General features: G+C 37.5%; 1 protein-coding gene across 1 annotated transcript in view; it reads right to left on the bottom strand.

Annotated features, from left to right (window-relative positions):
* Positions 1–15,979, bottom strand: part of LOC122788765 (protein phosphatase Slingshot homolog 2-like) — a 620,674-nt gene that overhangs the window by 91,933 nt on the left and 512,762 nt on the right. Inside the window, exon 6 of the mRNA XM_044055659.1 lies at positions 4,050–4,267. Within this exon, the coding sequence (XP_043911594.1) occupies positions 4,050–4,267 (218 nt within the window). The remainder of the gene's footprint in view (positions 1–4,049; positions 4,268–15,979) is intronic.

The following is a 15,979-nucleotide window of genomic DNA, read 5'->3' as shown; positions in this document are numbered from 1 at the left end:
TCCAGAAGCCCAGGGGTGACAGATGCAGGCCATCTCTGGCAAAGCATCAAGGTCTGTCAATCATGTCATTCCAGGCAGACAGATACTGGATTCCCTTACAATGACACCAGACAACTTAGCTAATTGTTGAAATCAATCATTTTCTGCTTGTACTGTGGTATCATTCTGGGTGATGGTAGGATGCTGCTCAGGGCTATGGTCATACCCACCTGGGCTACATAATCTGAGAGCTCCTCCATGTCTCTTTTCATGTAGTCCAGGGAGGTACATCTCATGTCATTCACACCCACGTGTACAATGACAGAGTCATATTTGTACCTGTTGTTGAGGGACCTGAGTGTGTGCATTATGTGGCAGATCCTGGCACCTGACAGGCAGCTGACTGTTACTTTCTCCTTATTCAACCTAGTGAGTGGGACATCAGTGTGCCTCACTATCGAGTCACCTATGACTGGTGGTCGACTGCGTTCCGGCCTTGGAGGTCTCTGCTGTTTAGGTAGATTTTTATTGAGAGCCTCTGTGAAGGTGGGTGTGCAGTTTGTGTTTTTATGTGAAAGTAGTGCTGGTGTATGTTCTGGAGGGCTATGTGTTCCATGTGGTGTGGTGCAAGTGTTGACCATCTTCCCTTGACCAGCTATTCCGGTCTTGGCTGGAAAGTGCGTGGCTTCCAATTTGGCTATATAAATGCATCTCTCACAAGTCTGAGTGTTGGGAGGTAAGAGGAGAGGTTTGTCAGTGTACATGAGGCAGTTGCTACATTGCCCCAGGATGCCCACGTTCACCAGGTTAATAGGAGAAAGCACAGGGAACTGATCTTTAGACATGCCTGGAGGGGTGAGCATTAATAATTAGTACTGGAGCTGTTTCCTTGTAGAACATTTAGTGCTGGTAGCAGTTTTGTGTGCTACAATAATTGCTAGAAAAAGTCTGGTAAAGTGCTAGACTAATAAGCTAGTAAAAGTGGAGGAGAGAAGAGAACTAGTAGATGTTGTTTTCTCCTACAAGAGTTTATTCTAAACATCCTTTGGAAATGCTGAGCTGAAGACTAATGAGGTCATTTGAAGAGATTGTCCTTCCATACCAGTTATAGCAAGACACCTCCTCAGGACTGTGTGTTTGATAAGATGTGATGTATGTTGTTGCCTAAGTAAACCATGTGTTCCAATATGGGATTACATACACATTGTACATAATCACTGTCCTACCATCACAGTGACAGCAGCAGAGGACCACAGGTGTGTTTGGGTATACCTAGCATCAGGCAATTTTGTTTGACATACAGCAGGATTATTTCTAAGCAATTACAGGGACACATATTCCTTGATTCATACACATGATGTAATGCTTTCACATAACCACACATATGACAATTGGATATGCACTTATATCATGGCATATTCATTGATTCCACTATGCTGTTGATTTTCACAGCACTTAGGCAAGTATTCCAAACCAGAATTGAGTGAGTGTAAGCATTTGTGTCTTTAACTGTTCTGCAAAAATACCCCCCCCATTCTACTGGGCATGTATAAAGTGGCAGAAGCCTCCCCATCCAGATAAACATTATGGAGAAATAAAGTACAACTGATTTAATGACTTCACATAGGTGGAGTTCAACAGCTGTGATAACAGTTCAACTGTGGAGCATGTGATTGATAGCCATGTTGGTATTTGGAGAAGTTGTATGGCTGATGTTCAGTTCTAGCATAGGGAATCAGTTTGTGTGAATGTACTGACATTACACAACTGACAATTCATCACATCAGTCTTAGCCCTTGATATGTTGTACAAATATATGTGAAAGTAGCTTTGAATTTCACAGCAGTAGACATTCGTTCTGGCAATGTCATAGTGAGAGTGCTACTGTGCCACACGTATTGAGTACTGTGGTATGCTCTTGTTCTTGGGGGGTATGTGTACAAAAATACAGAAGAACTTTCCTTGACCAAGGACCATTGACATAGAGCTGATCACAACTGTGTGCACATGAACGTACTCAGTTTATTGCCATCAGTCTGACATGCTGATATGATATTCAGTATCAGGGTTCCTTTTTTAATTCATGCATTAATTTCACTTGTTTATTACAATATTCATTGCTACCTTTTGTGGCATATGACAATAATATACAGCTCAGAGGAATGTATTGCATCACAGTGTGGTGTTTGCATCTGTTCTTATCTGTCTGCACAATAACTGTGTCATGCAGGAGTGCCTCACACAAGGGTATTACACATGTCATGCTCTGCTCCCACATTTGTGATATCACACACACACACACACACACACACACACACACACACACACACACACACACACACACACACACACACACACACACACACACACACACACACACGCACACACGCACACACACACACCTACATATGGGATGCATAACCATTAGAATATTAAAGTACATAATTGCCTTCAAGGGTGATCCTCCTACACATGTTATGCCTATTTCTGTGGCGTACACAGTTAAAATACAGCTCAGTGATAACATTGATAGCATGTGTTAGATTCTTGCTAAAGGAAACTGTAGCTTCTAAGCCATTTGTATTTTCCAAAATGTTATATTGACAAAATGCACCATGTGCAATTATTCCATAATGTACTGCTCTTGCTAACTGTCATCTCAACTCAGCATGCCAATGACATTCATATATCATGTCATTCCCCTCTGTTACAATATTAATTTATGTATCTGTCACAGTGCCACATCCTATAATAGCATGTCTGCTTTTATTTATTTGTATTTGCTCAGCAAGTTCACAGGTTCATAGGTAAATACTATGCTAGCTGCCCTTGCAGCCCTTTGAAGCCTAATCAATTTCCCTTTCTAAGATAAGAATCAAACCCTGTATTTTCAGACTTTGAGGTTAGCACCTTAACCATTATACCAACCCCCGCAATGAATTATAATGACATATGTATTGTAAACATTTATTATTACAAAACTGTCTTTATAACATAAGCACCTCTAAGTCAACTATCTTATTACAGTTTGAACGTTTACCCTCCCTTCTTACATATTTCTGTATACATCTCTTTGATTTCTGGGCACGTTATCCTCGGTATACTTTCCCTGTCTGTTAACCCATCTGTTGTAGTCACACTTGCCGTTTCCCCTCCCGTTTTACTTATTTCTGTATTCATATGTTTCATTTACATGCACAGTACACTCAGTACACTTTCCCTGCCTTTTATAGCTTGCATTATTTGCTCTGTGTAGCTCTTTGTGCTGTCCTTGTGAGCACGCTTAACAGGCTTGCCCATAGTTAAGCCTGTTTGCTTACTGTGTGCTCATGTTGCTCAACATGTTTTTGTGTCCAGCAACATTCTTGCTGACTATGAAAATATGCTTGTTTTCATGTAAGTGTGATGAGCAGCATGCATATATGATTAACACTGCTGCCGATCATGCTAACACATAAACATTGTGTAGGCTTCGCATGTTCATGAATCCCAGGGATTATCTTTTCAGCCACATAACATGTTTTTGTCATACTGGTGACTGTAAGCCATATTTTGGCAATAACTATTGTGTCCTATTTTGCACATCTTACAAGGTAAAATTCCTATATCATTTGCATTCAGATCTACCATGGAATGACACATACTTTCTACCTTTAATGTAAATGTTTAATGTAAACTGTTAACTAGCATTGTGTTGATTGATGGTTCTGTATAGGAAGATACTCAATTTACTGAAATTCTGAAATATTTAAATGGTTAAATCTATACAGACAAGATGATGGCCATTAAAATGGGTCATTCTGGTTATGTAATAATCATTTTTGTTTTGATATCATGCTATAAATTTTTTGGGAAAACAAAATAATATATTTTTGATACAGTTTAATTAATATCTCGTAGCTATGGTTTCAAGTCTCCATTATGATTTGTTGGTTTCCTTGGTACTTGCTAGATGAAGATAAACTCCAAACTAACATTTTCAGTTCCTTATAAAGAATACGATTATCATGCTGCAGGGGCAACAGTAAACAAAGTAGGTACCTGCATTTCCTATCAAGCTCATAACTCACCTTTTGAAGACTGCAGTGCATTATGAATGTAATTGGCTGCCGGATAAAAATGGACACTGATGTCATAATTTGGGTAGTCCTCTGCCGCAATTCCATAATAGTTTATTTTCTTGCCATAAAATGACTCTGCAATATTGCTGTCCCATTCTGAGTGTGCAGCATTCAGCACGTGTGTGATGCCAAGCTTATTCAGTTCCTCTTTGTTTCGAGCTATTACTCTGTTAAGCCACAAAATTAAAAAAAAATACTGTTAATGCTGGGAAAAAGAAAGAATTTAGTTTTTACTGCTCCCTGCTAGTACTAGTTATTGTTTTATGCTTTTCCTTCACTAAACAGTTTTAATTTTCATTTTACCTTTTTAAAGTCACTGTCTGACATTGATATTTGATTATATATAAAAGGTAACAGATTGTAGTAACAGAAAGTCAAACACTCAGCTTATAAATGCACTCTTACAAGAGGTCTGTGTGACAAAATATATAGACACGTGAAGAAATTCAGAGGTGCTTACTTTTAGAGTACAAGAAGTCACTGAAGCAGCAGGCAGTATTATTATAAAATATTGCACTTCATGTGCAACACCCCAAAACTGGGATTAGGTTGAACACATACAGAATAAGCTTTATGAATGTCCTTCAGAGAAACCTGTTTCAAATTACTTTTGACCATTTTGGAGACCCTCCCCCACATCCCTAATAAATGCAGCTACAACATCACTACAGTATAGGGATGGAGAGATTCCTCATGAAAAGGGCTCCGTCAATCAGTATGCATTTAAATGAGCATACATTACTGTACAAGTAGCCATCATAGGTTGAGTAGCCCCCCCCCCAAAAAAAAAAAATGTAACCTAAAATTGTTAGTCTCTCTCAAGGGAATATTCTTGTGACCAAACTAGCTTCAAAGTCTACTGTTTGTCAACCGCCAATTAAATGATGCTCCTAAGGTCATTACAGGAAGGCTAATAGGTTGTATTGATCAAACCAGTGTGTCAGTGTGATGTGCCTACTTTGGACCAGTAATCAAGGACCCTCAATCCTCACCATGAACACTGGAGAGGGACATTCACTTAAAAACGGATACACACAATATTTTCAGATGCAGCTCTCTACACCAAACACAATTTCCCTTAATAGCACACAAAGAACACACTCATGTCCTGGGGCTGGGTTTCCCTGTCTCTCACCAGGCTCTAAATAAGATTCCACACTGACCGCAGCTATAGAATTGAGTCCTCAGTCAAGTGTTCCAAGCCAAGTCTTCCATCACCCTTTCTGTGAAACCAGTGCTCTGTGTCCCTGCTCCAAGTAGCTGACATACACACTCTTTCAGATATGATTCCACACACACACACACACACACACACACACACACACACACACACACACACACACACACACACACACACACGTGGGAAAGGCTAGCACAGATTTACCAACTATGCTCCCTTTGCCCAGACTATAAGGTAGATACTTCCACCAGAACACTACAAAACCAGCTACTCCAAGGCTCTTATCAGAGTACCCAATTATACTGAGTAAAATTAATACTAATACAAATGGTAGTATTTGACCAATGCAGCAAGGCTTTCAGGAGTGGCCACAGTGTCACTAAATATAAGTACTCTCAAAGGCTGAAATATTCTCTAAAAGACCAACCACAATGAAAAGTTTAAATATATTTAATAATAAATAATAAAAGAACATGAGAAATACTAAATATATATTTACAATAAATATCAGAGTTTCAGTCACAGGAAATGTTAAAAATAACACCAATGGAGAGAGTCGCACAGATACAGAAATACAATACTTAACTAATCTCACTATATTTTCCTGACTGATCTAAAGAATTACTGTCCACTAGTTCACTTACTAGAGAAAAGCAAGATGACATTGATAAGTGGTCCTTCTTTGTCAGGTTTCATAAATAGACTGCCCTGAAACTTCTGTCTCATCTAGTGTTAAAACATCATTTCAGTGCTGGATTAGACAATAACATCATATACACCTGGTCATCTAACTTCTGGTTCCCACACTACCCCCTTTACAAGAAACTGAACCAGAATCTGGCACATATGTGTCATAATGCACACACATAGAGCTTTGAGCTATAGGATCTGGAAGCTATAAAACCATTTCAAAAACTTCCACCCTTCCACGGTAGCAGCAAATAGTTCACCCCTAAGAACAATACAGTAGGATTCATAGTCTGGATTTCACAGAGATTTTGTCTCTGGCTGAAATCAGAACTGTAAGATACAATCTTTATGGCCTAAACCAGATAATTTCCTTTCAGAATATGTTTTAAAGTTAGCTGGACTGAGATTAACCTCTTCTCTTCCAGTATCCTCCGTTACAATATATTCATTTCAACAGTTACAATACAGTCTGACATACAGGTGTGTTTCTTTTCTGTCCAGCAGGACCCACTGTTGCTAAATTGTTAACACAAGCAACTTTAGAAATACATTTTCAATACAAGGACCTGTACAAATCAGTTTGAAATACAATTATAAATAATTCATTACAAAACTCCAGCTAGCTACGCTAGCATATATTACACATCCACTGCTCTACTTCTCCTGGCATATCTGGCAGTACCTCACATCATCACAGTCAGCACTAGTCATGTCACAGACTGAGGGTTTGCACCAACCCCTTGCCAAACAATTGTTTTAAGCATTTTATGACCTTGGGAATGTTGCATTTTTCAGATGCAACCTCATAAGGTGTTAGATGCTTTAGGTTCACTTAATTGTGTGTTGGATTAAATGATTGTATGTGGATTATATGACACAATTATTCACAGTAACCCCATAGACAAATATCATGCCTGTGCATTGCGTAATTACTGAAGATGTTAACCAATATAAGCATTATGTCTGGTCTCTGTGCTGCTTCAGAATCACTAGACAGAATTTTCATTTATTTATTTATTTTATTTATTTATTTGACATTTGTTAACCGGGTTGATCTGACTGGGCAAAGCCCTTTTTCAGCAGAGACCTGAGGAGAAAAACTCCAGTATTACAATACATAGACATTTACTAGCACAGACATTTTTTTACAAGTTACAAGTCAACTAAAAATGAAATAAAATTAATAAAATATGGATTAAACAATGAATAATAATTTTTGGAGATATTATTGCCAGGGACTAACCTGGATAAATGTCTAATAATAATAAAGTAAGAACAGTTATAAGTAGATTTAGGAAGTGACCTTGTAGAGAGGGAAGGAGGTGTATAGAGAAATAGCAATTAGTAAAGAATATATGAGGTGAAAAAGTACCAAGATATATAAGGCTGATGCTGGTAAAGTGTAGTAGAGAAGCAGCAGAAGAGTATGAGGAGTAGAAGTTAGGAAGAACAGAGGAGCAGGAGGGTCTGTAAAAAGGTCTGGTATGATATTAGCTATGGGGGGAACACTCAGTGGTAGTGGAGGTAGCTTATGCTGGGTCCTGGCAGAGGCAAGCCCATGATTTGTGGAAGTATTCCTTCATTGGTATTTTAAAGGAGTTTGTTTCAGTAATACACCTGACATTGTGGGGTAGTTTATTCCAGGTAATTTCAATGAAATAGCTATAGGGTAGTTTTCCAATATTTTTATTGGGCCTGTATACTTGGAGAAGATTCTGTTGTGAGCTGCGGAGGGGGCATTTGGGAGTATAGGGCTGGATGAGAGTAGAGAGAGGACAGGAAGAAAGTTGTACTGAATGAGCCAAGAGAAGTTGTGGTACTAGGATTTGGTGATGAAATTCCAGCTACTGCAGATTTCTTAGTGCAATGCAATGGTGGGTGCGGTAAGATATATTGTAGGCAAATTGAGCTACTTTGTTATAGGTAAGTTCAAGTTTAGTAAGGATATTGGATTTGAGGTGTGTTAGAATAGGAGCTGCATACAGGAGAGTAGGGAGTAGATAGGCTTGTGCAAGGGAGAGTCGTCTGGAGGCATTTGTATGGTATTTATTATGTCTATAAAGCAGACCTAGTTTTTGATGGGTCTTTTTATGCACTACTGAGTGTGAAGGTTAAATTTGAGATGCTCATCTATTATAACACCTAAGCGTTTGGTGTGGGGTTCTGGTGAGATGGTAGTATTATTCAGGGAGGAGACAGAGAAGGAAGATTTATAATGCTGAAGGGAGGTAGGGAGAAACAAGAGGAGTTTAATTTTCTTTGGTTTTAGTAGAAGTTGGTGGGAAGTAAGCCATCTTTCAACAGAGTTGAGGGATTCTTGGGTGAGGGTATGAAGGTTTGTGATGCTATCAGAGCAAGAGATAATTGTAGAGTCATCAGCATATTGTATAAGGGTAGAGAGAGGACAGGAAGAGTGGAGGTCATTAATAAAGATGTTTAAAAGAAGGGGACCAAGGATGGAGTCCTGGGGTACCCCAGTTTGAACTGGAAGAAAGGGAGTGTAGTTTGATGGCCATCTCATAACCTGAAATATATCTAATTTGTCTCTACTCCACTCCATTTGTTGAAAGAACACATGTAAAACTTTCTTTACCACCTTATGAACTGATCACATTATTTATGTGTATCAAAACATTTTCACTTTCTGAATATAATCACACATCTTACTGAAATCCCTGTCATCAAAATCAACAGAACCCACCTCCAAACTATCATGCTGGACAAAATCAAAAATAATGGTAGGACAAATGCCCAAAAATAGGGGCAATTTTTAAATATTGCTCATATAAAATTAGAGAGTTGATAAAGTAACAGGTTTGGGATTACCAGTCATTTTTCAAATGGTATGAAATCTTAAACTCATATGTCTGCTATTATTTACTGACTTCAGACCTCAGTGGTATGCCAGTAAATCACAAATATTATGGGGAACAGACCAAAAATATAAGACAAAAATCTGGACAGTTGAGAGTTATGCTCACCAAAATTTGCACACACTCACTTTTGTAAATATCTATCTGTCCAACTGATACATATATATATACTCTCTCTCTTTTTTTCTCTCTCTCTCTCTCTCTATATATATATATATATATATATATATGTGTGTGTGTGTGTGTGTGTGTGTGTGTGCGTGTGTGTGTTTGTGTTATTGACAACAGACTAAGAGCTTAGATTGTCAAAGAGAAGAAAAAATCTGGTATAGCTTGTTGAAAATTAGATGGTCACGTGTTGTGGCTGTTTTATGTGTAAGGTTGCAGTACAGCAGGGATCAAGGACTTTATCCTTTCTCCACTGTATTGTCCTCTCTGAGAGGACATATATAATTGGCAGGAGCTGTGGGGTCACAGTCTGTACCTCTGAAAAATCACGTTTAACTTGTTTTTCTGCATGTGTGTTTTTAGTTGACTAGTGATTGACTGGTTATATTTGTTTACTTGCTATTTTAAAGTTTAATTTTACAATATATGGATATACATCCAACATACACAAACCTTTTTGTAGAAGAGACACCTGCAAAATGATGATCTCACAGTAATGTGATTATATTTCTTGATTTGTTAATGTAGTTAAATAAAATGTAAAATATTGTTAAGAAATCTACTTTATGGTGCAGATCTCAATTTACAAATCATTTGTAAAATAACACAATTTGGACCATATAGTATGAGAAATAATGCAGATTGAAGTAATCTAATGCTATAATCTTCATCATACCTTGCACTGCACATGGCATGCACTGCATTTTAAAAAGATGGTAATCTGTGTTGTCCCATGTACTGCGTATGGTTTGCATTATATTGTAGGTGGAATGCTGTAATCTGTCATCCAGTGCGCACCACACTGCATGAACTGCCTTTAAATTTGAATGATGTGATCATCATCTCATGTACTGCACAGTGTCCACATTTTATTTTAAAGCAAACACCGTAATGTCTATCACATCAAGTACTGCACATTGTATATTCTGTATTTTAAATGGAATGCTGTAATCTGTGCTATCACATGCATTGTATACCGTGTGTTATATTTAAAAAGAGGGTTGTAATTTACATTGTCCTTTTCAATGTACACTGCATACTGCATTGTACTAAAATGAAGTCCTGTAATTTACATCACAACACTCACTTCATAGTGCATGCAATGCATTTTAAATGGAAATATGCAATCTGTCTAAAGACTGCATGCTAAATGGAATGCTGAATCTACACCATCACATACACTGCACACTGCATTCACTGTCATCAGCTCAGGTACTGGATACTGCATGCATTATAGTCATCCCATATGTGTGCATTGTATTTGATATTTAATACTATGTGACATGCTGTACTCTACTTTATCCCATGTACTAAACACTATGTATTGTATTTTAAAGTACTAAGGTTATCTGTATCAGCTTATGCACTACACATTGGATATATTGCACACTCCATGCACTGCACACTATGCGCATTGTAGCAATCTGACACACTGTGCAGTGCATTGCAGTAATCTTGTTCATTGCATACTATGTGCACTGTATTTTAGATGGATTGCTGTTATTTGCAACATACCATGCAATGTGCACTGTGTGTGCTGCATTTTCAGTGGAATGCTGTAGTCTGTGCTATCCCATATAATGCATTCTGAGTGCATTGCAATTTAAAAAAATGCAGTAATCTATGGCATCCCATGCATTCTACACTGTGTGCATTGTTATAAATAGGCTACTGTAATGTACAACACTCTTTGCACTACATGCTGCATGTGTTATATTTCGGCGAAATGCTGTAACCTGCATTATTCTGGGCTTCACTGCACATTGCATCTTTTATATTTTAATCTGAATGCTGTAGCCTGCATCATGCCATGCACTGAACTCAGCTTGTATTGTATTCTGTTAGAATGCTGATATCTATACTGTTCTCTGCACAATGTACTGCTTGCTGTGCTTTAAAATGCAACACTGTAGTCTGTGTCATTCAATGTATTGTACTTTTTAATGGAACAATGTAATATATTTCATCCCATGTGCTGCACACTCAGTGTGTTGTATTTTAAATGAAATGCAGTAATCTGTATAATTCTATGCACTATACATTGCATTATTGTATTTTAAATGGAATGCTGTAATCTGCATTATCTCATGCACTGCACACTTCAGTTACTGTATTTTAATGGAATGCTGTAATCTAAATCACCCCATAAACTGCACACTGCATACATGCACATTTTTACTCTCCTCTTAACTTGCCCAGTGGTTCCTCCACCTTGACCCATTTGACCCATAAGGGGTAACAACCAGGCACTTCTGAGCTAGGTAGGAGTCCTACTACCCATTCTTTCTTTCCATAGGTTCATAGAAGGTTACAAGACTAACAGCCCTAGAGCCATTACAAGTCTAGCCATATGTATCCTAAGTTGCCTCAATTGTCAGTGGTTAGGTGAGTGAAGTTTGCAGAGGTAAGAGTCTATGGTAGTTAATACCAATTTCCTTTGTCCAGGAGGGACATGGGTGCCACTCCAGGAGTGAATTTGCTGTCATCCATCCACTGATCTAGGATACAGTTGAAGAAAGTCAGGGAGAGGCTCTGTTTCATGTGAACTGAAAGCTTGTTCCAAAGAAATGGCAGTCTCTGGGGGATTTATCTATCTTTCCAGCATCACCTGTTCATGTCAGAGGCTGGGTTATTATCCCTGGAATGAGTGACCCTCATGCAGTTTGATTTACGAATGTATAGCATTTCCATCAGGATCGGGTCAGAGACTGTCCTGTAAGTCAGGCACAGGCCACCCCTTAGCAACCTGTAGGAGCCAGAATACAGTGGTAGGGCTTTCAGTCTTTCCAAGTAAGACTTGTTTTGTGTATCCTGTAATTTCATTGTGAGAAAACTGTGTGGTCTCCAGTTGTTGCAGGTGTCTAGTGAAGTACATGCAAAAATGAACATTGTATTATTGGTCTGATGAGACCGAGTATAATGGAATTATAACCTCCTTAGGTCAAGATGCTATGCCTTTTACTTATAAGATGTGCCACATAGAACAATATCCTTACTGCTGTGGATACATGGTGTGGATTGCTATCAGCCTGAGTACCAGGTCACATACCACTGGAGCTACACTTAAGGAGGTTGCTATCTATAATGTAAATAGCAGGGATGTCAGCTTTCCCACAGGGAATAATATGGCATTTTTTACATTTAGCTTTAATCCATGGCTTTGATACTAAATTGTCTGTGTTAACCACATCTGCTGTATATTAAAATCACTGGGGGACTCAGTGATTGCTCTCAATTTGCAATTGTCAGTGAACTTGGTCAGCCACAAGCTGTCCAAGTTTGCCTAGACTTCTGAGAAACAAATTCCAACATTAAGGGACCCAGCACAGAACCCTATGTTATGTCACTTGTGACTGGTCTTTTGCTTGAGGTGAAGTCACCCACTTTGACAGTATGTGTCCTATCGGTGAGCCAGTTGGCTATCCATCTGGTAATGTGGGGGTTAATTCCCAACTGGAAAGTTTCTCTACAATACCTAAGTGCGGGATTGTGTCAAATGCCTTGGCATGCCTCTCAACCTCTTACAGCAAGAATTCTGAAGAAAGCCCTAAAAAATGGGGAAACAAAGACCTAAAATAGGGACAGTTTTTAAATATTGCTCTTACAAACTTAGAAAGTTGATAGAATGAAAGGTTTTGCCTTAGCATAAATTTACTGATGGTTATGAAGTCTGAAACTCAAATGTCAGTTATTATTTTCTGAATTCAGTCCTCTATAGTTAACCTGTGATTTGCCAGAAAAACAGAATTTTATGAGGAACAGATGAAAAATATAAGACAAATACCTGGGCATTCTGTGAAAATCTGGACAGTTGAGCACTATGTGCCTTGGCTAGGTCAAGATAAGTGGTATGCACTGTCTTTTCCTCATACAGAGGTGATATTCTTATTTATTTATTTATTTAATTTAACATTTGTTTACCCGGGATGTCCGACTGGACTAGTTGCCCATTTTCAGTGGAGGCCCGGGAGAAAAGCTTCACATACATACAAGTTTAAAGCAATAAATTATACAGATCATAAGAAGGCAAACTATACAATGGAATACTTTACAATAATGTTTTCCAAGAAGCATACAATATTTTTTTGTTAAAAATAATATATACATCAGAATAGAATGTGGGAGAAATAGTTTGAAGGGTGGGCGGAGGTGGGGAAATGACGAGTACGTTCAGCCAGGTGAGGAGCAGGAGCATAGCCAGCTGTTATTTAGATGGATCTTTAGCGGGTTTTTGAACTGTGCTGGGTCATTGGTTTTTAGAATATTCTGAGGGATAGAGTTCCATGCTTTGCAGATGTGATTTGAATAAAGAGAGTATCAGAAGCTGTTGGTAGATTTTGTAACTGTTAACAGTAGTTTGTCGGAGGATTTTAGGATCCTTTTGTTGAGGTGCATTTGTATTAGGTTGTGTATGGCTGGACATTTGTCAGGTTGGTATACTATCAAGTGGGTTGTGGTTAGCTGGTTTAAGGATAAGAGGTTAGGTAGTTCTAGCCATTTGAGTTGTTTTAGAGCAAGGCAGTGATGGGTTCTGTGGGGTAGGTTGACAGCAAATCTGGCAATCTTGTAGTAGCATGTTATAAATTTGCTTAAGTCAGTTTTCCTTAGGTTTGTGAGTATAGGGGAGGTGTAGAATAGGGTGGATAGTAGGTGGGTCCTGGTGATTGCTTGTTTGGAAAAGTTGGTTAGATAAGCCTTAATGCTGTAAAGAGAATCTAATTTAATGTGGGACTTGTTAATTGCAAGTGATATGTGCTTGTCAAATTTTAAATTATTATCAATAGTGACACCTAGTAACTTAGTTTCAAAGATTGGTTCAATTAGTGTGTAGTTGGATGAGGTGATTTTAAAGTTCTGGTTGAGGTTGTTTGTTTTGTGATTCTTGTTGGGGAATAGCATTAGCTTGGTTTTGCCAGGGTTTAGGATGAGCTGATATTTATTTAAGAAAGATTTGATGACCATGAAGGATCTTTGGGTAACATCTTGTAGCTGTGGCAAGGAGGGTGCAGATCAGATGACAGTGGTGTCATCTGATTATTGTATGATGATAGCAAGGTTAGTTGCAGTGTGGAGGTTATTGGTGAGGACTGAGAATAGCAGTTGATTGGCCCTTATGGAAAACGTACTGTTACAGGAAGCAGAGAAGAGAGATCACTTTGCCTCTTGACAGCTTGTTGGTGATCTGATAGGTAATTTTGGAACCATGCAAGGATTGTTTTAGATAAGTCAAGAGATGCCAGCTTTTGTAGTAGCTGTTTGTGGGACACTGTGTCAAATGCCTTTGACATATCTAGAAATATCAAGGAGACCATTTGGCCATTGTTTTTTAGTTGATTTACTATATTGGTGAAGTTTAGCAGCGCAGTGGTGGTACTGTGTTCTGGCCAAAATCTGTGTTGTGAGTCGACAAGGAGTTTATTAGTTAATAGATGGACCATTAGCTATAAGTGGATGCATTCTTCTAAAATTTTTGAACAAGGGGATAGTACAAATATTGGTCTATAGTTGGAGAGTTCTAATGAAGAGTCCCCCTTTGTGGAGAGGAATTACATAGGCGATTTTCCAAATTTTAGGTATGTACTATTCTGAGATGGATCTATTAATCAGAAATGATACTAGGTAACAGATGACACTGGCAGCTAGTTTGAGGTATTCATTTGGTAGTTTGTCAGCAGCAAGAGTTGTAGATTTTAGCTTGCTCAATAATTTCTTTATTTTGCCTGTTTGGAAGGGTTTGAGGGAGAGTGAGGTAAGGTTTTCTTTTTTTTTTCAAAACAGGTTTATTGTTTTAACATACAAGAGAAATATCATAACAATTTTATACAAGTAATTAAAATTAGAAATGATTATAACATTCAACAAAACAACTAAAGTATTTACAAAGACATCCACTACAATCAGATCAATTAATTAAACTAAACTACCATGCTATTGAAATTAGGATTTTTTTTAACAAATTTTGTAAATTATCCCATACAATATAATAAGATGTTTTTCTAGTTGTTCTTGACCTAATTGTGTTTATTTCCATATGGCACACTATATTCATAACATTTTTAAATTCATTGAATGAAGGAGGTGTATCTGAAATCCAATTTCTGGTTATTATTTTCCTAGCCACTGCTAGAATAGACCATAACAAGGGAAGCTTAACCTTTTTAACACTTTGAGGTACAGGTGTGTTGAATAATATAAGAGATTTAGAAATAATGAAATTATCTGTAAAAAGAGCCTGCAAAAATTCATTAATTGACTTCCAGTATTCTTTCAATTTTATACAGTCATAAAACATATGAGCCCAGTCAGCATTAATTTCTACATTACATCTCTTACATAGATTATCTTTATTATTTATTTTATTCATCATCAAAGGTGTATAAAAGATCTATGTAAACATTTCCATGTATAAAGTCTCCAGACAATGGAAGACGTAGTTCTATAGGCAGATTCCAATATATATTGTTTATCTTGTTGATTTGGTGGGTCCCCATTAATAGAAGTGAAATAATTCCAGTATGTATCTACACTGTAAAAAGTTTCTTGTCTGATAATTTTATGTATGTATGAAAGTTTACCTTTATCAGAAACTTTATGTTGTAAATTTAATATCAAGTAATCAATCAGTGTTGGAATAGATTCTTTAACTGTTATAGACATTAGATCTATTTTATTAATGAGATGTTGTCTAAAGATCTGAACCTCTAACCAGCAAGTTTCTCTTAGATCAAATTCTTGTTTTAAGAAATCTAGATTTTTAACTTTATTATCAGATATCAACTGATACCAGTACTTTAGATCATTATCTATAGCTAAATAAGTTCCTTCAGAAGTAGATGACAAAAGCATACCCTGAGTATACATTATAGGGAATATAATAAAATTCCATTCCCTATACTTAGGGTGCATGAATATAAAGTTACAATAGCTAATAATAATATTTAATGGGTAACAAACCATATGTTTAGGTG

The sequence above is a fragment of the Protopterus annectens genome, chromosome 14.part0, assembly GCF_019279795.1.
Source record: "Protopterus annectens isolate FY-2018-M chromosome 14.part0, PAN1.0, whole genome shotgun sequence".
In the NCBI taxonomy this organism is placed as follows: Eukaryota; Metazoa; Chordata; order Ceratodontiformes; family Protopteridae; genus Protopterus; species Protopterus annectens.
The sequence above is the reverse complement of the archived record's forward strand: the minus strand, read 5'-3'. Positions and strand labels throughout refer to the sequence as shown.